The 24,941-nt window shown below is 37.6% G+C and overlaps 3 protein-coding genes across 7 annotated transcripts; 1 reads left to right on the top strand and 2 right to left on the bottom strand.

Annotated features, from left to right (window-relative positions):
• Positions 1–3,044: 3,044 nt before the first annotated feature.
• LOC126601873 (U-box domain-containing protein 15-like) lies at positions 3,045–6,031 on the top strand. Of its 2 annotated transcripts, XM_050268642.1 has the most exons (5): positions 3,045–3,184; positions 3,333–3,685; positions 3,771–3,884; positions 4,160–4,591; positions 4,797–6,031. In XM_050268642.1, exons 2-5 carry the CDS (start codon positions 3,362–3,364, stop codon positions 5,850–5,852), a joined length of 1,926 nt encoding a protein of 641 aa, XP_050124599.1. In that variant the 5' UTR covers positions 3,045–3,184; positions 3,333–3,361; the 3' UTR covers positions 5,853–6,031. The 2 variants fall into 2 exon arrangements, with proteins under 2 accessions (XP_050124599.1, XP_050124598.1); XM_050268641.1 differs by having other exon boundaries at positions 3,045–3,685.
• Positions 6,032–7,864: 1,833 nt separating this feature from the next.
• Positions 7,865–12,773, bottom strand: LOC126604665 (ABC transporter E family member 2-like). 3 transcript variants are annotated; one of them, XM_050271951.1, is made up of 13 exons: positions 12,608–12,773; positions 12,091–12,212; positions 11,409–11,494; positions 11,217–11,314; positions 11,018–11,135; positions 10,819–10,908; positions 10,188–10,492; positions 9,874–10,069; positions 9,610–9,795; positions 9,245–9,514; positions 8,538–8,834; positions 8,299–8,431; positions 7,865–8,214 (listed from the first exon to the last, which is right to left on the bottom strand). In XM_050271951.1, exons 2-12 carry the CDS (start codon positions 12,191–12,193, stop codon positions 8,312–8,314), a joined length of 1,869 nt encoding a protein of 622 aa, XP_050127908.1. In that variant the 5' UTR covers positions 12,194–12,212; positions 12,608–12,773; the 3' UTR covers positions 7,865–8,214; positions 8,299–8,311. The 3 variants fall into 3 exon arrangements, with proteins under 3 accessions (XP_050127908.1, XP_050127906.1, XP_050127907.1); XM_050271949.1 differs by lacking the exon at positions 12,608–12,773 and adding an exon at positions 12,287–12,305; XM_050271950.1 differs by lacking the exon at positions 12,608–12,773 and adding an exon at positions 12,287–12,305 and having other exon boundaries at positions 8,538–8,783.
• A 3,089-nt stretch (positions 12,774–15,862) lies between these two features.
• LOC126605431 (F-box protein SKIP31) lies at positions 15,863–19,468 on the bottom strand. 2 transcript variants are annotated; one of them, XM_050272836.1, is made up of 8 exons: positions 19,120–19,468; positions 18,465–18,784; positions 18,101–18,176; positions 17,651–17,761; positions 17,014–17,188; positions 16,797–16,915; positions 16,363–16,423; positions 15,863–16,267 (listed from the first exon to the last, which is right to left on the bottom strand). In XM_050272836.1, the coding sequence occupies exons 1-8, from the start codon at positions 19,198–19,200 to the stop codon at positions 16,197–16,199; spliced, it is 1,014 nt and encodes a 337-aa protein (XP_050128793.1). In that variant the 5' UTR covers positions 19,201–19,468; the 3' UTR covers positions 15,863–16,196. The 2 variants fall into 2 exon arrangements, with proteins under 2 accessions (XP_050128793.1, XP_050128792.1); XM_050272835.1 differs by having other exon boundaries at positions 18,465–18,787; positions 19,120–19,467.
• Between the last annotated feature and the right edge of the window lie 5,473 nt (positions 19,469–24,941).

Here is a 24,941-nt window from a genome sequence, read left to right as displayed (position 1 = left end):
GCCCGTTTGTCAGTGTGGAAACGAGATTCAGATTACAACCTCACCAAAATCACACTCAGTTGAACAGAATAAAATACAAGAAATAAAGACACCGAGAAATTTACGAGGTTCGGCAAAAACCTGCCTACGTCCCCGGAGAGATATTGCTCTTCACTATGAGAATAACAGTACAAGTACACATGAGTTAAATCAACATAACCCAATCCCAAATCCCTTGCACACCCACTCATAGAATTTTCCCAAGAGCCTCACTCTACCCCAAGAGTTCTTTCACTAGAATACTTTTCACTCTAGCTCTCTTGATTTTCTCTCACCCGTGCCCATGCTTTCCCATGGGAGAGCCGAATGCTCTCACCCTTTGGATGCTCTCTGATGTTTTCTTAGGAGAGAGCCAAATCTCTCATTCTCTCCCTTCGGTTCTTAGCAAAATAAATAGCAAAAGAAAAAGGAATCAACTTTCCATTTTTCCACAAACATCATCATTAAAGTAAAAGCAAGCATCATCATTATGGTTTTACTCATGATGATGTCCACCAAACTTTTGCTTTTACTTTGTCTGCAATTTTCATGCAACACACACCATGTGATATTTCCACCGAAAGCAAACACAGGTCACTTCATTGTTGTTAACACATGACTCATAATTACTCACAAATGTATGAGCCAAACACAACACCCTTACCATTTATATTTCAACAGTTCAACTAACACACATATGGATAATGGATATACATGAAACAAATTAAATTTCGACGAAGAAGTTTATAGAAATTGAGGAAAAGCCAACACATAATGTAAACAAATTAGTGGAAGTTCTAGAAAGCAAATGCAGAAATTCCAAGGGTTGGAAGCATCTGTTGTAGAACTAGAACCTGTCAGAACCACCCTAAAGAATCGGAACGGTAGAAGAGCGTTCTGTCCAGTTACGGGCCATGACGCAAATTGCCCAGGCTTGCATATAGTTTGGTCATTCTCGTGCGCTCTCAGATTTGTCCACGTCTTCCCATCCAGAGATCCATATGAGAACAGTAACATATTCAACAACAGGATTACTTCATTCTCTTTCCTCGGTGTCCCACGATACTCGTAAACACCCCCAAAAGATTGCATTGAGAACCTTTTCTTCAGAAGTCAGTCAAATCTGGATGCTGCAAGCCAGAGATATTATAAGTTGTCAAGTTGTATTTGAATCAATAATTCTCATTACAAGTACAATTAACATTTTCTTGTATTAAATATAATTCTGCTTTATATTTTGTCCCCTTCGAAGTTAAAATTGCAGCCACACCCTTGCCACAAGGTAAAACTCACTGGTCTCACTAAGGTGGTAAGCTTACTCCCTCCCACAGGACGCCTTTCCAACTTCAACCTCACTGGTCTCTTACGTTAGTCCTTTTGTATACATGACCTCATGTATTAATCCGGAGCCTTAATTTATCCGTTAATACTGATACTAGTGACTTGAACAGTAAGATCCTACCTGAATGATATTGCTAAAGGTTGTCTCATCTAACAAAACAAAGTCAATGCTTGCGGTTGTACAGTAGTCAAAGTGTATCGAAAAGTACGTCTAGCAAGTTTCCTGAATAAGTGTGCATGATGGAATCAATGAAACCACTTGAAGGAGGGGGGGGTTAAAACTTATATTTTAAGCTTTATTCCAAGAGTTGGAGATAGTCTTAAAAGTAATGTTATACTTATCATATTTTTCATACAACACTTGTACTATTTCTTTAATAGGCCTCGTTTGGCAGCTCAGACTGTACTGACTATTTCTGTCGGATAGGATAAATAGCCACCAGATAGTACTGACTAAATTAATCGGACGTTTGGTGCAGTATCGGACTAATGATCGTATTATTTATACTGTGTTTGGTTATACCGGATAGGAGGAATCAAACTTAAAATAAAATTAAACTTAAAAAAAAAAAAAAAAAAAACTGAAATCAGCTTTTTGTTCCCAGATGTCTCCGCACCCCCAAACACCCTCCCTCTCCCTCCCTTCTTCTTCTTCCCCGACTGCATAATCCCAAATAATTTTTCCAGTCTCTGCGAGCAGATATCGCCCTCTTTGTGAGTAATGCTTTAGAATGTCACAAAAAAGTTGACCTTTTTTCCCGACTGCATAATCAAAACTGCATAATCAAAACTTAAAATAAATATAAAAAAAAAAAAACTGAAACCATCACTTTTTTCCCAGATCTCTCCGCCGCACACCCCAAATTCCCTCCCTCTCTCTCCCTTATTCTTCCTCGACTGCAGAAGAATCCCAAATTGAAATTATCTTTCCACCGCACCATGTTTCTTTGCAAGACCCAGTTGCAGGGGAGGACGGCGAGTGGATGAAAGGACGATGACGATGCCGAGAGGACGACGACGCCGAGAGAACGACGACGAGGGAGGCGACGGGGAAGGCGAGAGGAAGACGACGACGCCGAGAGAACGACGATGAGGAAGGCGACGAGGAAGGCGGCGGGGAAGGCGACGAGGAAGGCGACGGGGAAGGTGACGAGGAAGGCCACAAGAAGAGGACGACGAGGAAGGCGACGGGGAGGACGACGACGATGCCGAGAGAATGCGAGAGAGAGAGGGCCGAGTTCGCGAGAGGACCGACTAATAATCCGAGCCTTTTGGTTGGGTTTATTAATCCGACATATACCCTCTTAGATAAGCAGACCGGTTAAATTAATCTGGCGCTTATTTAGTACGATTGAGCGCTAAACACCCGCGTCCGTATAACTAGTCCTATCCGATCCTCTATCTGATCTGTCAAACAGGAAGTCCACCAACATAAATGAATTCCATCTCCATTAAAGAGGTGGTACAGATGTGATAAAAGTAACATTTTTTTGTTTCCTAATTGTAACTTGTGTGTGTGTGCGCGTGTGTGTTAGAGACAGGGAGACAGAGAGAAAGAGAGAGGTTAATACTAATGCTAATGCTATGTGAGTACTGAGTAGTCATAGTAATACTAGTGGATCGTGGCAATTGGCAATTTACCGCAAAGGGAACCCAAAAGTAGGTTGGTTAGAAACTAACCAAACTTTCAATTAGCGTTCTATTTTAGGCTCCATGTATTTTCCAATTTAAAAAGCCACGGACCCGGAAAGCCCGCGAAAAGCTTCTGACAGGCACCAAGAACGAACACACAGAGCACCTGCAAATGGAATCCATGGAAATTAAGGTTAGGGTTTCGTTATCTTCAACCCGGATTCCAGCGGCGAATTATGCATTCATGAACCCTAGGGCAATGCTATTGCTAGTTCGTTTACTCGTGATTTGAAGTCAGAATTACTCTAAGAAACTAGGCTTTTGTTTTTTGATTCATCTAGAATACATATATGTATAAAGGTGGAGGCCCATGGTGATCGATGGAGAGATCAGAGACGAAGGTGAAGGTGGAGGTGGCGGAGGCAGCGGAGGAGGAGGAGAGATCAGAGATGAAACTGCGGAGGGTGTGATTGAATATGTTGCTCAATTCGGAGATTACCGAAGGACGCAGAGGAAAGAATGCTACAACCTGGTGCGGCGTATGAAGCTCTTGCTGCCGCTTTTTCAGGAGACGCGGGAGCTCGATGGGCCAATTCCGGAGAGGGGTGCTGCTTGGTTGGCAAATTTGAAGAAGGTGCTTCTCATGGCAAAGAAATTGTTGAAAACTTGTAATGAGGGGAGCAAAATTTATCTGGTTAGGCTTTTTCCCTTTGAAAATTAATAGATGTTCAAATTCGGAACCATGAATTATTAATTTATTTGTTGTTGCGGTAATTTAGGCACTTGAAAGCGAGGCAGTCATGGTTAGATTTCATGCGGTTCATGAAAGACTCGGTCAGGCTTTAGAAGGTTTGCCTGATGAACTTTGCCTATCAGATGAAGTTGAGGAACAGGTATATACATATTTGTCCCTTTTCCCGTTTTCAAGCTAATGCTTCCCATGTGTTATTTCAATTTTTTTCACACATACAGATCTTTTATCAATTCAAACTATTCTCGCTTTGCTGCACACGTTTGATATAAGTTTGTGTATCAAAAACTTGTTCCTGATTGTCCCGGGGTGGGGGGTGGCGTTAATCAGGAGATTGGTAATTTCTTAGACGAATTAATTAGCACTCCAATCCAGTCTGGTTTTGTTTCTGATATAACTTTTTTCGCTTTGTTTCAGGTTGAACTGATGATCATGCAACTTAGACGAGCGAGGAAGCGAACAGATACACAGGACATAGAGCTCGCAATGGATATTATGGTGGTTTTGTCCAAAAAAGAAGATAGAAATGCTGATAGTGCCATTATAGAGAGGCTCGCCCAAAAGCTAGACCTGCAAAAATCCGAGGACCTTAAGATAGAAACAATAGCTGTGAGGAATCTGGTTAAGGATAAAGAGAGAGGAGGGCCAAGTGCAGAGACTACGCAGCAAATCATCGATCTTCTTAACAAATTCAGACAAATCGCAGGAATGGAAGCGACCGATGTACTTGACGGCCCTGTCATGCCTAAAATGCTCGAGAAGTGCCCGTCTTTGATGATCCCTCATGAGTTCCTCTGTCCAATCACACTAGAAATAATGACGGATCCTGTTATTGTTGCAAGTGGACAGGTGAGTTGCTTACATGAAACATGCACTGGCTAGGTTTCCCTAGTTTATATTTTTCTTCCTTCTACTCATGTTGTGTGTATTGGAGCATAACTCTTGTAGAGTAAAAGTAAACTTTGCGCTCAGTTTACGTTTACAATTGTTATATTAACAGAACGGGAACTGATTCATCTTTTTTTTTTCCTCGGGTTTGGATATTTCATTAAAGACGTATAACAGAGAAAGCATACAAAAGTGGCTCGACACCAATCATAGGACATGTCCCAAGACCAGGCAGACTCTGGCTCACCTGTCACTTGCACCGAATTATGCTCTAAAAAATCTAATCATGCAGTGGTGTGAGAAGAACAAATTCCAGCTCCCGAAAAAAGAAACTTCCACGGGCCAGGAAAGCTCCTCCACCGAACACAAAGAGGAGATCTCATCATTGGTTGACCAACTGTCCTCAAGTCACTTAGAAGTGCAAAGGAATGCGGTCATGAAGATTCGTTTGATCTCTAAAGAGAACCCAGAGAACAGAATTTTGGTTGCCAAAGGTGGAGGAATCCCGCCACTGGTGCAACTTCTTTCCTACCCAGATTCTAAAGTTCAACAGCATGCAGTAACGGCTCTTTTGAACTTATCGATTGATGAAACAAACAAGAAATTGATAACCAGAGAAGAAGCCATTCCAGCTATTATAGAAGTTTTGCAGAATGGAAGCACAGAAGCTAGAGAGAACTCTGCAGCAGCTTTATTTAGCTTGTCGATGATTGATGAGAACAAAGTAATTGTGGGAGAATCAAATGGCATTCCGCCATTAGTAGACTTGTTGCAGGACGGGACTATTAGAGGTAGAAAAGACGCTGCCACGGCACTGTTTAACTTATCTCTGAACCAAGCAAACAAGGGGAGGGCCATTAGTGCTGGCATTGTACCACCACTACTCCAGCTACTCAAGGACAGAAACTTGGGCATGGTCGACGAAGCGCTCTCCATCTTCTTACTTCTTGCATCACATCCAGATGGACGACAAGAGATTGGACAGCTCTCATTCATTGAAATTCTGGTGGAATTTATCCGGGAAGGAACACCCAAGAACAAGGAATGTGCAACGTCAGTTCTTCTCGAGTTGGGGTCAAGCAATTCCTCTTTCTTACTTGCCGCACTGCAGTTTGGAGTGTACGAGCATTTGGTAGAGATCACAAGGAGTGGAACCAACAGAGCTCAAAGGAAGGCAAATGCACTTCTGCAACTCATAAGCAAGAGTGAACAAATTCCTTGAACGAGTAATAATTAATCTGTGTGTAGAATAATATTAATATTTTCTCAATTTTGTTGCTTTTATTTGATTTGATTTGATTCTATCCTTCTAGGGTGAATGAAATCACATGTGTATGTATATATAACAACGTCCACAAAAATGCTACGACTCAATATACAACTTTCAGTTACTTCCTTTTATCCTATTTTGGCTTATAACAATCGAGAGCGGTCTAGCAAAGAAACACCTGCTCAAGATCTACTCTCGCTCAAGACCAATCCCTAACCAAACCCCTCCCTCGCTCTACCCCCAAATCCTAGACCTTAAACCACCTTTGCCTCACAAAACCACCCATGGCCATCTTTCTCTCTCTAGCATTACCCTTAGTTATGGAAGGAAGAGTTATGTGAGTGAATTAATCCTCAAGAGGTGTTAGAATAATGTTTCAAAGGTGCAGAGTTTTTGTGAAAACATGAACCTCAAAGGGTATTAGTATAATTTAACCTAGAAAAATATTAACATACGAAACCCGGACCAGTTAGCTTGTCCGGCCCACACACATCACCCGGTCTCATTTGTTTCCCTCCCCATTCTCAGACCACACCCAAGACTCACGCAAGAACCTCTCCATATCATTAGGGGTGGATTTTTTTGCCAAATTGCCATACCAACCGAATTGCCAACCGTGTCATACCGATTTTGTGCCAAATTTTTTGTGCCAATGGTAATGGTACGGTATTGTACCGTACCGAAAGTTCGTGGTACGGTATTGGTAATGGATATCATTACCACGGTATTACCATACTGTACCGAAAATATAATATAATATATAATTTATATAAATTATATAATATATAATTATAATATAACACATATTTATAAATTATAATATATTTTCTTTGTTTGTTAAATGGTTTTCAACTTTAATTCTTCTTACTACTAATATGTTTTCTTCGTTTGTAATATAGGCTTGACACAAACTCAATCTTCTACAAGTTCAATGCCTCCTCCAAAAGTTTCGACATCTTAAACTTGAAGAATTGATCAATGAATTTTACCTTTTGAAGTTTAGTTTCAATTTTCCTTTGGTTTGAAACTTTAACTTCTATTTGGATTGTTAACTTCTATTTGTTTTGGTTTGTAACTTCTATTTGGATTGTAAGCTTAATTTTCATTTTGATGCATAATTTGAATTATTGTGTGTGTGAATTATGAATGATGAATAATAGATGAATTTAGGCTACAATTTAAATTACTGCTTTATGTTTCCATTCTTTGTTTTAGGCTTATAATTTTCAAGTAATTCATCAACATTTCATGCGGCTGTAAATCCATTTGAATGTGGAAATCCAAAATCCATTTGGGCATTTGTTATGAGAATTTTCTTCCGTCTATGCATTTGGTTTATATATCTGTCTTATTACAGAGGCACAAAATATGAAATGTTGAACAAAGCAAAAACAAATTTTGTCTCAAAATAAAGTGGCAATTACCATTGCCATACCATGCCAACCGAACATTTGGCAATACCGAACTTCGGTATACCGAAAGTTTGGTATGGTAATGGTAATAGATTTTACCAAACCAAAAATTTGGTACGGTAATTGGTACGAGGATTTTGGTACGGTAACCGTACCGAACCCACCCCTACATATCATAGGTTCTCGTGCAAATTTCAATCACTTGCTTTTTCTTTTCCCATATTTTTGGCTTATTGGCTATCTCCTTTCGTTAGAGACTGTCACATTCCATTCCATTCCATTCCATTACAAAGAAGACTCAACTACCACTCCAGCTTCATTTCGCCTTTCCATTCGCTTACACCCCAAGCTAAAAGTGCGGTAAACAAAGAATCATTTGGTAAATAATTGGTTGAGTTTGTGACAGCGTCAGTTTTCTCAACAGTCGACACTAAACAAAGAACTGTAGAATTCTGTCTTCAGCATATCAAACGCCCATTAGAATTCTTTTCCCTGAGCATTAAAACCTTTCCACACTTTTACAAGAATAAGCCCAGGCATCTACAGAACAAATTTGTAATGTAAAAAACAAAATTTACCACGAGAGATGAAATCACTGTTACATAAACCCAGAAAGCACAACAGTTAAACATCCTTTCCTCAAACTGCAATCGCTGATACTATGAGTGACCATTAATTGTACATCTAGATTGCTTCGCCCAATGAGACTAATTTACCAAAACTGCATGAGTGCAAGCACACTATCTATAGGGCAAGGGCATGACTTACTCAAGTACCTAACAACATGGGAGGGCCTGGAAAACTCATTCTCTCTGGTAAACAAAGGACCTCCGATCATTTGTCAGAATGTCATGACTTCAGCTGTGATTCCATTATTAAGGTCATATGAACGCCCTCCAAATCTGGCCAAAACGCAAATTGGAACACCTTGTAATATCAAAATGGCAACAAAAACATGAAATAAACGGAATAAGAATGAAACATACCATCAAGGCCTTATCAATCATCCAGGTAATAGTAGGACCCAGCAGCTTTTTGTTCCCTATCCTTAGTTGACTCCAATTTGTTGATTCTTGGGCGATAGTTAGTGGGGTCACGTCTAAATGTGATATCAAGATGCTGCATGATTTAAAAAAACAAAGAAACAAAATAAATGGAAGTTGCTTGTGCACAGCGAGGGAGAGAGAGCGAGAGCAATTCCAATGAGATTCATTGCAACATTTACCGATAAGAACAGATTCATCCCAGTCAACAATGACTGGGGACAATTTGCAGTACAATCAATTGACGGCTTCCCCTCATAGACTATAACTCTATCAGCCAAGTAGGTAGCCATAATAAAATCATGTTCAACCACGAAAGCAGTTTTCTTAGCATGAAGGATAAACCTCTTTATGACCTTAGAAGCAACAATACGCTGCTCAGAATCAAGATAAGCACTTGGTTCATCTATCAGATAAATATCTGCTGGCTGCATTGAGTAAATAGAGGCGGACATTAGAATGTACTCATCAAAACTGATCTGCATGCACTTCAACTAGTTAGAATAATGCAACTGTAAGGCAGAACCTTACCGGAATCAAACAATAAAAAAAGAACAAAAGTGAATGTAATCACTATATTTACATTGTTTACTTTACAGGCAGAGCACAGCAAGATTGCCACGAGAAACCAACTTTACATATTGGTAGATATATGAATTGTATACTGAGAACTGACACATTCTTATTCCTCAATTATTTGGATTCACACCTAGCATGTTTCCTATCTCAGAAGAAAAACTTATATCTTAAATAGTGGCTAAAGAAAAACTTATAACTCCCCAACTTCCACCCACTCAGACGCAGCCAAGTAGAAAGACTGCAACAAAGTGTTCAAATGAATTCATCCCGAGATTCAAAGTGTCCTACACAAAGTAAAAAATAAATTTACCTTCCCGAGGCATAGGCATAATGCAACCCTCTGCAACTCACCGCCAGAGAGATTCACAACTTCTTGATCCATTAATTGTTCAATTAGAAGAGGCTTCATCACATCCGAATTAAATTGTGGATGAGTATATGAATCACGGATTTTTGAATGTAACAAGTGTCTGACAGTGGATTGAAACTTTGGACTGATTTTCTGAGGCTTGTAAGAAACATTGAATTCAGGTATCTCCACATCTGAATTTTCTACAATATCAGGTTTCAATAGACCCGCCTGAAAATCGGATGAATATATGTTAACTCAACATCTGAAACAGATAAGCTATAGTTAATGAAGAAAAAGAAAATGGAAAAAGAAACTAAAAATACCAGCATACGAATAAATGTAGTCTTCCCTGTTCCGTTCTCACCCAGCATCACAATAATTTGAGAATCTGTAAATTCACCCTCAACCACACGAAGCCTGAAATTTCCCTGAGTTTTACTCATTGATGGGTATCTATATCGTGCATATGTCTCAATTTCCTCAGCACTTTCCTGTGGTGTCTCAGCAACCTAATACAGGCAACAAAGTAAATCAAAAAGTACTGATAAGTCAGAAGACCAATTCATGGACAAAATTTATAATCTTGCCTTAAATGTCAGAGATTCATCTCGGAACCTAAGATTTTCTGTAGGAACAAATCCGGCCAGGAAGATGTTGATTCCTTCTCTAACTGAGAATGGAAGAGTCACAACTCCATATGCACCAGGTTTCCCATATAAACAGCAAATGAAGTCTGACAAGTAATCCAAGACACTAAGATCATGCTCCACAACAATTACATAGCTGAAAACACAAGGGAACATACCGATCAGCTAAACATGAAAGAAGACAATCAAGAAAAAGAATCCAACAAATACATGCAATGAAAATTTGAGAGTAGAGAAATATACGAAAAAAAGACCTATTAGGCCTGAGTAAAGATCGGACAACTTGGGCAGCTTTAAGCCTTTGTTTCACATCAAGATAACTTGAAGGTTCGTCAAACATATATATCTCTGCATTCTGTATGGCGACGACAGCAATGGCAAATCTTTGAAGCTCCCCACCTGATAAATCCCCTACATTACGTTCTATAACCTGGTTCAGCTCAAGGTCAGCACACAGTTCTTCCTTCATATCCCTCTCATCTTTCTGGTTGAGCACCTCCCCAACATTTCCTTGAACTGCTTTTGGAATGTGATCAACATACTGGGGCTTTATAATGGCCTGTTAATGAAAAGAAAATTATAATTATGCAATCAGCACGAAGCAAAAAATTTATTACATAAAAACAAACAAAATCGAAATGCATGCATTTTGTTTCCACAGACTGGGCCAGAAGAAAAACTAAACTTGGAATTCATCAGAATACATTGAAGACGGTAAAAAGGTATCTTGACCATCCAATTTATGACAATAAGAGCACCCACCTAGTACCAGAATCGGCATATGAAGGCTCTGCTTGGATAGCAAGCACTAGGTCCGAAAACTAACCTAACTATAAGAAAATACCTTGGAAATACACTTATAAAAGTTATGAGCATAAAAGGCACCTTCAAATTATCTTCCAGAATACGGGTAAAATAATTCTGCAGCTCAGATCCCCGGAAGTAGGTCAAGATTTCCTGCCAATCTGGAGGATTCTGAAAAGAAAAAAAAACTTCAAGATAAGTTAATCAAAGAATACAGCAAAAAGAGTTTGAATAATATTTTATACTTATCAGAGAAGGTGAATTTTGTAAGGAGTATTACCTTGAAACGGCCTAAATTTGGTTTCAACTTTCCAGCCAAAACTTTGAGGGCAGTCGACTTCCCAATGCCATTAGTTCCAACCAAACCTAGAACTTGACCTGGCCTTGGGACTGGTAACCTGAAATTTTGAATTTCTGTTAGCCACATAAGTGCTAGCATGATCAGTGATCACTTCCCAATAATGTGGTAAGGAGCTAACCTGTGTAGTTTGAAAGTGTTAGGACCATAACGATGGGTCGTATCTTTGTTTAAATCCTTCGGTAAGTTGATGATTTGAATTGCTTCAAATGGGCATTTCTGCATCATGAGATGGAACAGAGTCCAAAGAATGTCTTTAGAACCAACTAAGATAGGGAACAAAAAAAGAACAGTAACCACAATGTTTACAGACCTTAACACAGATACCGCACCCAATGCACAATTCTTCCGAGATAAAAGCAATCTTGGCTGCAGGGGTAACCTCAATACATAGTTTACCTGTAGATTGATTAGTTAGGTAAAGGCGGTGTATATTTGTAGCACTCTAGGACAACGGTATATTAATAAAATCGGGTTCAAGGCAAGAAAATCAGCTTTGTACAAAGAAGAAACCTAGCCTAATGCATTACAGGAATTCTGCCAATACTGAAATATTAAATAATTATTTGGAACCTCCACACTATATACGAGAGCTCATGCCTTTATTTTTAGTAGAATCTTTCCTTGCTTTTATATACCATGTATTTAGAGCTTAGTAAAGTTTATGGGTAAATCTACTTGCAAGAGGCAATCCATTTCCTTAATTTCCTTGTAATTATCAAATAATTGAACACAAACAATAAGTTTCATGAGAAATAACAGTTCACGTGCTACACAATCAGCTACTGAATCTAAGTAATCAAGAATTGTGCATCCCAATACCCTCACGAAACATAAAGCAAGCTCATAATTCAAGAAACAGGAAAATATTTGCACGTTTTGTGAAAACAAAAGAAACCATTATCTTGAGTGATTCGACCAATCCTGATATGCTATTTCCTTTACTAACAGAAACAATGAAAATGATAAAATTAAGAAGGGATACTATAATATACCAGTCTTGACAACAGGGCAGCTCTTCTTGCATTCCTGGCGGCACTTCTTTGGCTTGCATCTGTCGGAGCTCACGATTGCAATACGGGTCAACCGGTCTGCCATCTCCTCTCCTAATCTTATTCTATCCACAATAAATCAACAAAATCAGATTATGCCGCACACAAACACAGAGAGAGGTTAGAGACATATGGCCACCTTCTTTGTCTATATTTGGTTAAACATACTGTGCGCATGATCAAACAAAGGATTGGATTGAAATATACATCTGTAAACATTTGATGTAGGCGGAGGACTTGGTCAATTTCATTAAAAGGCTTCAAGAGAAGAGTCATTAGCTAAAACTGTATCCAAATCGCCCAACACACCAGCTAATTACTTTGTCAAATTTCAATTAGTACTAACAATCAGAGAAAAATAATATGCTTATTGATTTTCAAATAATAATCAAACAATTCTCGCTTAATCTTTGTTATCCGGCACCCAGATATACAGGAAGAAAATACACTAAATACTTACGAAGAAAACGAAGCAGATGACGGCGGTGGCGACGGAAGGCAGACTGACTGCTAAGTATAGGGAGGGTCGGGGAGGTGGTGTGGCGTGTGGCGTACCAGGGGAGGGGAGAGCTGTCTCTTTGTCCTCTCTCTGTGATAAATGTTAGGGTTTTCAAAATTTGGAAAACTAACCAAATTTTTTACCTTAAATAGAATTCTAGCTACCTTTTTAAATTTATCATAATTATAACCAAATATTAATATGAAAACACTAATACACCCTTCAAATAAAGTTTTTTCAAAAAAACCAAAAAAAAAAATGTCACCCATGGAAATCAAACAAAACAAGATTCAATTAAGATAAGAAGATTCGAAGTAGAATTGAATAAGTTCAAAGCCACCCGTAATCCTTGAAGTTCCTTAACCAACCCAAAACCCCAATTCAATCATAGAAGAAAACAAAATCCAAAGTTCAACCTTTGGAGAAAATGAGAGAAAAGGAGATAGGGACCCTTGCATTTTGGGCTTTTCACCAACGATTTGGTTCTAGAGCTGATCCTAGAAGTGGAGGTTCCAATTGAGGGGTTGAGATGTTGAGGAAGAGTAGCGGACACTGAAGTGAGCGAAGGCCTCATTGTAAGCTTGGTGGTGCAAGTGCTCGAATTCAAGGATTACATCGTCGTAGTTGAAAATCAGAAATTGGAAAGCAGAGGAGGAAGCTGACCGAGACTGAGAGTGAGAGTCATCTTCATGTGAAGGAGGTCGAAAAATTTTTAGGGGTTCGAAAATAAACGAAGGTTGTGTGTGAGAGTATAAAAGAGGAAGAGGAGGAGGAAGAGAGAGGGATCGTGCTGCACACCATGGTTGGCTGTGCTTGGGTTGAGATGTGATGGGTTGGGTTTCTGTGGTTTTGAAATATAATCTATACTATAGAAAGGACATAGATGACGGTAAAAGACAGCCAAGCCTTTTGGTTTGTAGTTTTCTTTTCTAGAAAACTTTATTTTAAAGGTGTATTAGTATTTTCCTATCAACTTTTAGTTATAATTATTATAACTTTAAAATGGTGGTTAGAATTCTATTTAGGATTTGAAATTTGGTTATTTTTTCCAAATTTCTCGGGTTGTATGGGCAGAAGCTGCGCGTTACAGTAGTATTATTGCAACAATCCCTAAACCCTACGTAAAAAATCGTTGGAAGTAAAAGTAAGGCTTCTATTTTAGCCAAGTCCATGTAACTCTATTTTAATTTCATTTTGTCTCAATGTAACTCAAAAGTCATAATTTTATTCTTTGAAACTCACAATTCAACTTGTGGGTTCACAATCCAAAGTTAGGTCATCTCGAACCGAAGAGGCTATGTTTATCTCCCGTCCAAATTATAGCCATGCAAGAAATTATTTTTTTTAATGAACAGTGTTAGACCATATTTATATATCATCTCCAAGTGAATTAGGGCTATTTTTTAAACCCCTCAATAGTTTATTATTATAAGTTTGTTCTTTAATTTTATTGGTTAATTGAATTAAACTATCATATTAAAATAAGATTTTCGGACATATTTTGAGTGTCACTTGTCGCTAAATGAATAAACATTTAGATTTCTTATCATTTGGTTGAAGATGTGGCTATTTGAAAAAAAATTGAAAATTTTAAATTTAGATTATTGGAAGAGGTGAGGGAGTGGTGTTTATGAAAAGGATGTGAGCCTAGCAAAAAAAAAAAATTGAAAAGATGTGAGAAATGATATAGAAATGATTTAGGTATTTATACGGACACAATTAGAAAATTTTAATTTTCTTTTTTAAATTTCGGCCTAAAAATAAAAAATCCCCTCAAACGGGCTATCTAGCTGGCTAAGAATGGCCAACCCTATGGCCAAAGGGCTGAAACTTGGTCTGGTGGGTCCCCTATTTTTTTTTGGCCTAGCCCTCCATTGGAGTTGGGTTTTGGATCATTTCGGGCTAGATTTTGGTTTGAAAAGGATCCTGATCCTTATCCTGGGGTTCCTAGGGATCCCATGATCATGACTGTTCATTGTACATCGTACGGTCATAAATTATTTCAAAATTTAAAATTTAAAATTAAATATAAATAGTACCTAACCATTTTTGACCGCACGGTGTATGATGAACGGTCACGATCACGGAACCCCTAAGATCCTTTTCCATTTTGACCTATAGCACTATAGCCATCTCCATTGGAGATGACCTTATAGGTTGCTTCCTCAAACATATGTGGGACCCAACATCTGATAAGATTATGTCACATATGCAATAAATTTAATTGTATATTTTCATTATGCTCAGGTGGCAAGTGAAACGAATTTTGAGGTTCAAGAAGTAAAGTGACAACTTTTGAGTTACAGAGAATAAGATGAAATTAAATCGAGTTACAAATACTTAGTAAAAAATAAACCTAAAAGCAAAAGGTTGGTGATTATTATATAGATATAGACACTTCCTATATGTTTTTTTATTAGGAAATTTATTTTTATTTTTTAAAACAAAACCCTTTTGCAAGGAAAGGATGATAAAGATGTTATTACAACAATTTACCAACTAGTACAGTGGTTTGGTATAAGTTTGAAATTCGACATATGAAAATGAAGTACATTTCAATCAAGTGCTCAACAAATTCAATCCTTTATACAAACAGATTAAATTCAATTTTGATCATCTTTGCATAATTTGGGTAACTTGGATTGCATTTAAAAAAAAATCGACATGATTGAATCCAATGACTGATTTGCTTGTGACAATTCAATCTAGTTGGTTTTATCCATTTTTTCTTACAAGTTGGGGATTAATTGGGAAGTTTATGGACAGCTGACTACCATGTAAAGTAGATGGCGTTTGGATTGAGAAGGGTGAACTCGAAAAACTCTTGACTATTTTCATGGATCTGGAATTGCCGATGAGGAAATGTCTACTACATTATAGAACCAAATTAATCATTCATTTTTTAGGCTTAAAGTGAGGGCTGATTAACCAACAAGGATTTGATGATAATTTCTTCATGATTCAATATATTAGTAAAAATGCCCATGTTTTAGTAAAAATGATAATTGCATAAAGAGGAAAGAGGAAATATCTGCCCATCAGATAAGACGGAAGTCCAAAGGAATTGGATTCCCTCCCTCCCATTATCATTTCATCAAAATGATTCTTGCTCTGGTGGTGTATGTCAGTGTGTACGGAATGGAATCACACCCCAAAAGAAAAGAAAAGCAAAGCAAAGCATAGCAAAGCAAAGCAAATTTAGCTGCAATTCCCTAATAGACAGCAACATCAACCACTCTGTATCTCTATCTGTATTTAATAATAATAAAATAATAATACAACAACAGTATACCTAATGTAATATGCATACACAAAGTTGAGGATTAAGCTCTTTTTTTTTTTTTTTTTTTGATACATGAGAATTAAGACAACCCACCTAGGATTACGAGGTGCGGCTGGCTTCCCACTCAGCCAAGTGACTCCAGTCTTGGGGTGGGCGGGGCCAAATGCAAGGGGCCTGCTCGTTTTTTCTGTGTGCGCCAGCCGCATGAGTGACGTGTACCTGACCCGAGAATTTCACTCCCACCTAGATGAACCTGTGGTATTCTGTTCAGACAAATCTCAAAGCATCCTCTAGCTCCTTCTCATCAACACAATTATATCCCATCATATAAGCTCTTGCTGCATCAAAAACGGAAAAATAAGGTCGCACATAATTAACTTACACTTCTCTAAAACCAAAACAAAAAACAAAAACAAAAAGGCAACTTAATTACCAAAGCGCCCAGATCCCATGAATGGTTCTGCCTCGTCTGTCACAGCTCCTTGCTGCTGCTCCTGAATTAAAGGAAATGACCAAGCATTAGCAACCATACAAAACAATTGAGACAAATTGTTCTCTACATGGCTAACAACTAACCAAATCAAATAAGGCGTTTGAAAAATTTACAAGAAATGAGAAAACGGAATTGAGACACTTAGTTGATGTTTGAGGGGTTAAGTAGCACATTTTCAGAATAAGGTGGCAAAGTGAGACTAAAAGTGAGTTTCAAGGGGCATATCAAATTATCAATAATTAAGCCTGACACAAATAAATTTCGACTATTTATATCAACCAGAAAATATCTCATGAGGAAGAATGAGGGGCAACTTGATGACATATTGTTGTATAATGACAACAAATTGCAAGGCAGGGGAGATGTTCACTCACAGCATCTGACTCCGTTTCTTCTGGTGATAGGAGCCTATCGAAACAGTGCCCAGATATTGTGCAGACCCAAAGCTCATTGGTCGGATCCATAACAACTTCTCTGCAATTATCATCACATACTGCAGAAGGAAACATGAAAAATAATTGGATGAGACTTAAGTCCTGCAAAAGATTCACGCACTAACACACAAAGTACATGAAACTCATTGATACCTACCATGAACCTGGCCAGTGTTCTCACAGACAAATACATCTCCAATTTGGTAGTAAGTGCACTTTTCACCTGAACAAGCATGATCAGCTTCCGCCTTATCAGTTAGGCCTCTACTACTTTTCCATATAGACACTTGATCAGCTACTGTTGTGTCAAGAATTATCCCGTCATCATTCACCTTCACATTCAAATATGAAAGTTCAACCGATAAAGGTATAATTGTGTGTGTGTACATACATACTTATATACATATATATATATATATATATATATGTAAGTAGAGGAAGAGGGAGAGGGAGAGGGAGAGGGAGAGTCCCACATGTTACAACTAAATGTAAAGGTTAAAAGAAGGTTGAGTGTGACATATTCAGGACTAGAAAACTACTGAGAAAATAATAAGAAAGATCTTGAAGTTATCCCAAGAGAAAGCAAAACGCAGAATATTTTAAGACCCAATGTCTCATATAGTAAGTCTCCCATGAAGGATCTCAAGTTAACACAAGAGAAAACAATTATGCATAAGGTTTCAAGAAGCATAGCGGTCAAGGCACCACACAGGTCAAGGCATAAGGGCAAGCTCTTCGTATAATCTCACACAAAACGACACCACACAGGTTAAGGCAAAGGTAGCATCAGTTACCTGTGAAGGAAGAGGTGCTTGGCTTCTTTTCGCAGCTTGCATTTGAATAAAATATTCCTTGAACTCAAGTGTGCAATTCCTAACAAGTTCTACCGTATCCTCCTCATCACGCTGGGAAAGAGAAAGAATTTGTTTAGGCTAATATCACTTATCTAGGTTGCTGCTGCAAAGCAGCTTCAGGTTTCATGTAAGCGCATACAATATGAAAAATTCAGTTTTTCAAGTCCAAACTACAAATTAAGTACTTTTTGTGAATGCCCATGATGACTGCAGCAGCAACTACTACAAATTAAAATCGAAAATAAAAAGCCACTATCACTGAGGTTTGGTGGTATTCCTCCAGACGTGTAAGTGGGAGGTATCATGTTCCACTCACAGGGATGGCTAGTTTGAGACCTAATTATTATGGCTGACTAAAATAATAGTAAATAAAAAGATAGATAGAAGTACCTGAATATAAAGTTTTTTCCATGGACATTCACGCAGCTTTCTACTAGGGGGCAAATGACCCCATCGCATACAGTACCTGCACATAGCCGCACAAACACATTACTCGCAAGAGGATGAAGTAAACACAGTGCATTTATCATCATTAAAGAATCAACAAATCCATACTAGGGAGGGAATTTGTTAAATAGGAGTTACATAAAGCTCTTAAAATTGCGAACAGGTGTTGCCAATAGATCAGACATTTATTGCATTCCGGTAAATTAATTGATTTGGGAAGATAACATAGGAAAATAAAAAAGCTTTGGCGTCAGAAAGACTGAAAATTGCACAACTAGTTATACAAAGACTTGTAAGAGTTACTTACAGGCGGCGCCATAAGGATTCATCGGATGCGACATGACTTAGAAATCTACAGACGAGAGAGCAAGCAAATAGATCTTCAGAAGAGAGGAACTTGAGGATGTGAGGGAAGAGTTCAGGAGGGATTTTGCTGAAAATGCCAGTTTCAATCCTCACGGGCGTGTTCCCGCTATTGCTACTGCAGCCGATGGCGCTTTTTGACTGAACAAACCCGGAAGAAGATGCGCTTTTCTGAAATTGAGGGTCTTTCTCAGCCGTATCCTCCACTAGTCGCATTTTCTTTGCTTTGGGGGCCTCTGTTACCTCATCCTCCTCCTCCTCCTCCTCCTACCATGCAATCAAACGCCCAACAACAATATCAGTCACTTATTCGTTCATGCCAGTGTACTTACTATATGATATGATTATAGAACAAACTACCCCCTTTCCCAAAAAAAAAAAAAAAAAAAACCTAATTCCGCAAAATTGAAAGTAAGCCTCATCAAGCAGAGATCAAATTTTGAAATGAGGGAAAGCTTTGTCATATTAATAAAACTGTTTAAAGACAGAAATGGATCAAACCGAATCGGAAGAAAGACAGAAATGGATCAAACCGAATCGGAAGAAAGACAGAAATGGATCAAACCGAAACGGAAGAAAGACAGAAGAATAAGACAAACCTTGTCTTCTGAAACCTCGGAGAGCACCTCCGATTCAAGGAAATGAGCCAAACTCTCGTCCTCATCCTCTGATATAGTCATGTTGCCGGCGGAAGGAGACCAGGGAAGGGGGCAATTTCAACGGACAATTTCTGGCGGAAGCAGAAAAATCGGCTTTGAGAGATTGAAAGCTTGCAGATTATCAAACGTTTTTTGGTTGCTGGTTGTGGCTGAGATAAGGTGTGCGGTTCGAGATGATCCTCGATGCTAGGCTATCGCTAATTTGCTAGTGTCCGATGGAGGAGAAGGTTAGAGGTGGGATGCGAGGGGAGAAAGAAGGAAGGGGATCACGGAGAAAAAGGGGTAAGTTTTTTAGTAAATTGCAGTAAAGTTCCTCAACTTTAATTAAATTGAATTAATGATCATCAGCTAAAAATTCATTATTATTGATCATTCAACTCATTAAAATGTGTAGTTATAGATTTTCGTCAACTTCATGAGAATTTTATCAAAATAAGTTATGTTGAAATAACCATTACTACAATTGAGATCTCTCAACTCATTAAAACGTGTAGCTATGGTCATTTTCGTTAACTTTGTCAGAATTTTGTCAAAATGAGTTATGTTGGAAAGATCATTGCTACAATTGGGTTACAGTTGAGGAACCATTGCTCCAATTAGATTAGAGTTAAGGAACTATTTCTCCATTTAGATTAAAGTTGAGGGACCAATGGTAATGAATTTTTAGTTGAGAAATCATAGCTGAACGTTTTGATGAGTTGATGGACCAATAGTAATGAATTTTTAGTTGAGAAATCATTGCTCTAGTTGAATTAAAATTAAAGGTCCATTGCTACAATGTACTCTAACATTTTTTTTCTTTCACCTTTGCCTTTTTTTTCTTCCCCTTGTTACCTCGTTGTTGCAACTCTTTCGTTAGTTGGAAACCAAATGCTTGTTAAAAAAAAAAAAAAAAAGAAACCAAATGCTAAGGCCATAACGTAATTTTCCGTAGACTCTTGTCTTAGTCGTTTTTTAATTTAAAATTAATTTTTGTGCTAGTATTATAAAATATTGTACAAAAATATAAATGGCATTGAGATTTTTCTTAAAGCAAAAATAAATTACAAAGAGAAAAGCATATTCGTTTGTGGATGTGTTTTGCTTCGATTTCGACTCCGAGAAAAAAAAACAAAAAAAGGTGGAGATAGCATTCAATCTTTAAACTTTGGTTCAATTCCAGTTTGCCACTTAGTATTAGTAATATTCATCTTCATATATAAGTGAAATATTTTAAATTTGATTTTCATTAAAGATAAATTACAAAGGCTAATCCCCTCCCTTTTAGATCATCTTCAACCAAAAAGGTTAAATATAACGTCATTCAGAATTATAACCCTGTTATGTCATATTCATATGTCATGAGAGGATAAATATAACTCTTTAGTAATTTATTATTATTAAATTCATTACTAACTTAATTCACCAACTCGGTAAATTTATCAACTATTCAGCTATCATCGTCAAATGGGTTCAACGAAATCAAGTCATTCTCACAAAGCCCCATCCATAAAAATCCTAATCCTAATTAAAAATAAAAACAAGTGATTCACTTCCATAATTTACCCATGTGGCAAGTACCACACCCTCGGGGCTAACTCGAAATGTCGTCGTCATGAAGTTGTGGGTCCTTCCCGATCAAATCCTCATCGGCATCATCCCCCTGCCCAGTACCCACACCATCTCCAATCTAAATGATGAGTTAGATTGTGCCATGGAGGATGGTGGTGGAGATTTGAGCTCGAACACGGTAGGAAGAGTGGATGGGCGACTATGGGTTTGTGTTTGATGTGGAAAGGAAGGAGGAGAGAGAGAGAGAGAGAGAGAGAGAGAGGATGGGCGACTATGGGTTTGTGTTTGATGTGGAAATGAGATTTGAGCTCGAACACGGTAGGAAGAGTGGATGGGCGACTATGGGTTTGTGTTTGATGTGGAAAGGAAGGAGGAGAGAGAGAGAGAGAGAGAGGATGGGCGACTATGGGTTTGTGTTTGATGTGGAAAGGAAGGAGGAGAGAGAGATATATATATATATATATACAGGGAGCTTAAGGGGAGGGATTCCCATTTTTTCAAAAAAAATGGGGACACGCTCCCCACCGTTAGATTGACTTTAATGAAATTGTGTGGTTGAGATTAAAACACAGGCCATAGAATCTCAACCACAGGATTTCATTTAATTCAAATCCAACGGTGGGGAGCGTGTCCCCATTTTTTTGAAAAAATGGGGATCCCTCCCCTTAAGCAATTCCTATATATATATATACACACACACACACCTGACTAGTTGTATAGAAAGATGAGACCATCTCCAACCGAACGAGAGTTATAGGCTTCTAGATACCTGACTAGTTGTATAGAAAGATGAGACAATCTCCAACCGAACGAGGGCCAGATGACTCGTTTTAGCCATCTGGCACTCGAAGATATTAATATTTTAATGAACAGTACATTGCCATATTTGCCTCAATCTCCAACCGAGGGCCATATGGCTCGTTTTTGCCTTGCCACAAAAAATTGTCTCCAACCGAGGGTCAAACATAATTTATTATTTAGATTTAAAAACTACAACAACTTAAATTTAAAAACTACAAACTTATGTTTAAAAACTATAACTTAAATTTAAAAACTACAACAACTTAAATTTGTAGGAAAAAAATGAGAATTTTTTAACATTTTTTTACAAATTTTGGCCTAAAAAAATTCAAATTCAAATCCAACAACTAGTTGATGTTAGCTAACCGTTGGATTTGAATTTTTTTTTGCTATAAATAGGTTGGATATTGGGCTATAATTGACACACCTTTGAATTCAATCTATTGGTGTTCTATAAGCACGGTGGAAGATCATCAAAGAACCGGCAAAAGGGTGGAGTCGAGAAAATTTGGACTCCATCATGATGTCTTACATCATATTACACAACATGATTGTAGAGGATGAGCGAGATGGGTATATTGATGGAGAGTCCGATGACTACCAAAAGGATCCAAATAGGTCAAGAAGGGCTCGTGCAAAAATATATGATGGGCCTAATTTGCCTTTCAATCTAAGAACTAGTAGTATCTCTATAAATGAGTACACGAGGCACTATAGGGTGATACGTTCCAGTGCCACAAACAAGTACCTACAACATGATCTTGTTGCACATCTTTGGTCCAAAAGGAGCATGGAGTAGGCGTTTAAGTTTTATGTTGTTAAAAGTTTTTAAAAATGTTGTTAAATTTTTTTTTATGTTGTATAATTTTTATGTTGGTTAATGTTATTTAATGTTGTTTCATATTGTTTAATATTGTTTCATGTTACTTAATTTAATTTAATGTTGTATAATGACTTAGGAAGTTATAGGAAAAAAAATAGAATTTAAAAAAAAATATGAAACAAATGTTGTGAAATATAAATTATAGAAAAAAATAGAATTAAAAAAATGAAGTTATAGGAAAAAAATTTGTAAAAAAAAAAAAACATAAAAAAAAACAATAAAATAAAAAATAACGGCTAGCTAACGTCAACTAGTCGTTGCATTTGAATTTTGGCCTAGAATTCCTGTTGGATATAAATATATTCCTGTCGGTTATATCCGACAAAATTGGTGAGTTTTCTGGCACAGCCCATGGCTGGTTGGCTCATTTGGGCTAGCCTTTTGGCCCTTTGGCCATTTCAGATTCTGTGGGGTCCACGAGCCCTCTCGCCTAGTCTTTGGTTAGAGATGGTTTTTGGATGTTTTTCGGCCCTTTAGACCATTCGGTTGGAGATAGTTTGAAGGTGATGAAGTTGGAGATGGCGTAAAAGAAAGGAAAAAGCGGCGGTGAGAGGCAGAGGATTGTAGTAGAGAAGAAGACCCATTTCTTTCTCTCTCAGGCTAAAGAGCAAACGGACTCACCAAACGGGCTGGGCATCAGGCTAAGATTGGCTAGCCCGGTAGCCCTTTGGTCATATTTTGGCCGGATGGGTCCCAATAAGACCATCTCCAACCAAAGGGTTCAGATGGTCGAAAATAGACCAAAAACTGTCTTCAACCGAGGGCTCGTGGGCTCCACGAAATTTGAAAGGGTCAAATGGCCAATTGGTTGGCCCAATCCAGCCAGCCAGCCCCAGGCTGGGCTAGAAATTCTAGCATTCATGTCGGATATAACCGACATGAATATATTTGACGTTAGTTAGCCGTTATTTTTTTTTTACAGTTTTATTTATTTATTTTTTACACATTTTTTTTCAAATAACTTCTATTTTTTTCTATAACTTTCTAATAACTTATATTTTACAAAATTTATTTTCTATTTTTCTAAATTATATTTTTTTTCCTATAACTTCTATTTTACAAAATTTGTTTTTTATATTTTTTAAATTCTATTTTTTTCCTATAACTTCTATTTTACAAAATTTGTTTTTTATATTTTTTAAATTATATTTTTTCCTATAACTTCCTAAGCCATTATACAACATTAAATTAAATTAAGTAACATGAAACAACATTAAACAATATGAAACAACATTAAATAACATTAACCAACATAAAACCTAAGCGCCTACTCCATGCTATTTTGGGGTTGAAGTAGTTGTTCATCAGGTTGGCATGCGTCATCGCTCTGTTTCGTGGTTTGTAAGAGTGACCAGCAACAGAGCCACCCTATTGAGGTTGTTCCTCAGTTAGCTGACACAACATGGCTGCTACTCTATTTTGTTTGTTGTGCCTTACTTGAACTTCTTTATCAGACTCCTCATCTTCTCGTCTCATTTGCGCCCATTTTTCTTCCAATTTGGAATTGGATGAGGACCCCCATTTGGAATCCGAAGAGGATCCAAAGTTGGAATTCATTGCAAACTTAAATTGAAAGAGATTGAATTGAAATAGATTGAATTCAAAGTTGTTTGAATTATAGCCCAATATCCACCCTATTTATAGCAAAAAAAAAAATTCAAATCCAATGGCTAGCTGACGTCACTTAGCCGTTGGATTTGAATTTAAGTTGTAGTTTTTAAATAATAAATTATGTTTGGCCCTATAACCCTTTGGCCCTTGGTTGGAGGCGATTTTTTGTGACAGGGCTAAAATGAGCCCTATGGCCCTTTGGCTCTCGGTTGGAGATGGAGGCAAATATGGCCCTGTACTGTTCATTAAAATATTAATTTCTTGGAGGGTCAAAGAGCTAAAATGAACATTCTGGCCAGCCTTTGTTTGGAGATGGCCTAATTTTTAGTCTGGACTTCGGCTGGAGATGAGTTTTGTCCAAATCAGACCATATTTTGGCCCTTTGACCCTTTAACCCTCTTCATTGAAGATGACTCATCTCCAACCGAAAGGGGACCAAAGAGCCATGTTTAACCCTAAAAGAAATTAATTTTTAATGAATAGTATCATACCATATTTATACCCTCTCCAACTGAGAGGGCCAAAGGACCATAAGCCAAAATATTGCACGTTTGACAAAAAAACCTATCTCCAACATAAGGGGGCCTAATTTTTAGCCTCCTTAACAATTTATTATTTTAATTGAATTAATATGGTTAATTGAATTAAACTACCATATTAAAATAAGATTTTCGATCATATTTTGAGTGCCACTTGTCACTAAATGATAAGCCTTTGGATTTCTTATCTTTATTCAATGAAAATGATGTGAAAAATTGGTGAAGAATTGAAATAAAATGAGGTAAGATAGTATAGAATGGTGAAAATGAGATGAGAAATGGTGTAGAAATGACTTAGGTATTTATAGGAAAAAAATTAGAATTTTTATTTTAAAAAAATTTGTCTAAAAAAAATAAAAAAATTCAAATCCAAACAG

Source organism: Malus sylvestris, chromosome 15 (genome assembly GCF_916048215.2).
Source record: "Malus sylvestris chromosome 15, drMalSylv7.2, whole genome shotgun sequence".
Lineage (NCBI taxonomy): Eukaryota > Viridiplantae > Streptophyta > Magnoliopsida > Rosales > Rosaceae > Malus > Malus sylvestris.
This window is presented reverse-complemented; position numbering and strand designations above follow the sequence as displayed.

Bases quoted from the DNA above. Each gene is read 5' to 3' on its own strand.
- LOC126605431 (XM_050272835.1), bottom strand. From the start codon at position 19,200: ATGACTATATCAGAGGATGAGGACGAGAGTTTGGCTCATTTCCTTGAA. The intron at 18,177-18,464 runs GTAAGTAACTCT...GGCTATGTGCAG, and splicing joins GAATCCTTATGGCGCCGCCT to GTACTGTATGCGATGGGGTC. The intron at 17,762-18,100 runs GTACTTCTATCT...TCTCTTTCCCAG, and splicing joins GGAAAAAACTTTATATTCAG to CGTGATGAGGAGGATACGGT.
- LOC126604665 (XM_050271951.1), bottom strand. From the start codon at position 12,193: ATGGCAGACCGGTTGACCCGTATTGCAATCGTGAGCTCCGACAGATGC. The intron at 9,515-9,609 runs GTATTTTTAGTT...TCCGATTTTCAG, and splicing joins CTACATTTATTCGTATGCTG to GCGGGTCTATTGAAACCTGA. The intron at 8,432-8,537 runs GTAAATGTTGCA...TAAATCATGCAG, and splicing joins GGATGAATCTGTTCTTATCG to CATCTTGATATCACATTTAG.
- LOC126601873 (XM_050268642.1), top strand. From the start codon at position 3,362: ATGGTGATCGATGGAGAGATCAGAGACGAAGGTGAAGGTGGAGGTGGC. The intron at 3,686-3,770 runs GTTAGGCTTTTT...GCGGTAATTTAG, and splicing joins AGGGGAGCAAAATTTATCTG to GCACTTGAAAGCGAGGCAGT. The intron at 4,592-4,796 runs GTGAGTTGCTTA...ATTTCATTAAAG, and splicing joins TTATTGTTGCAAGTGGACAG to ACGTATAACAGAGAAAGCAT.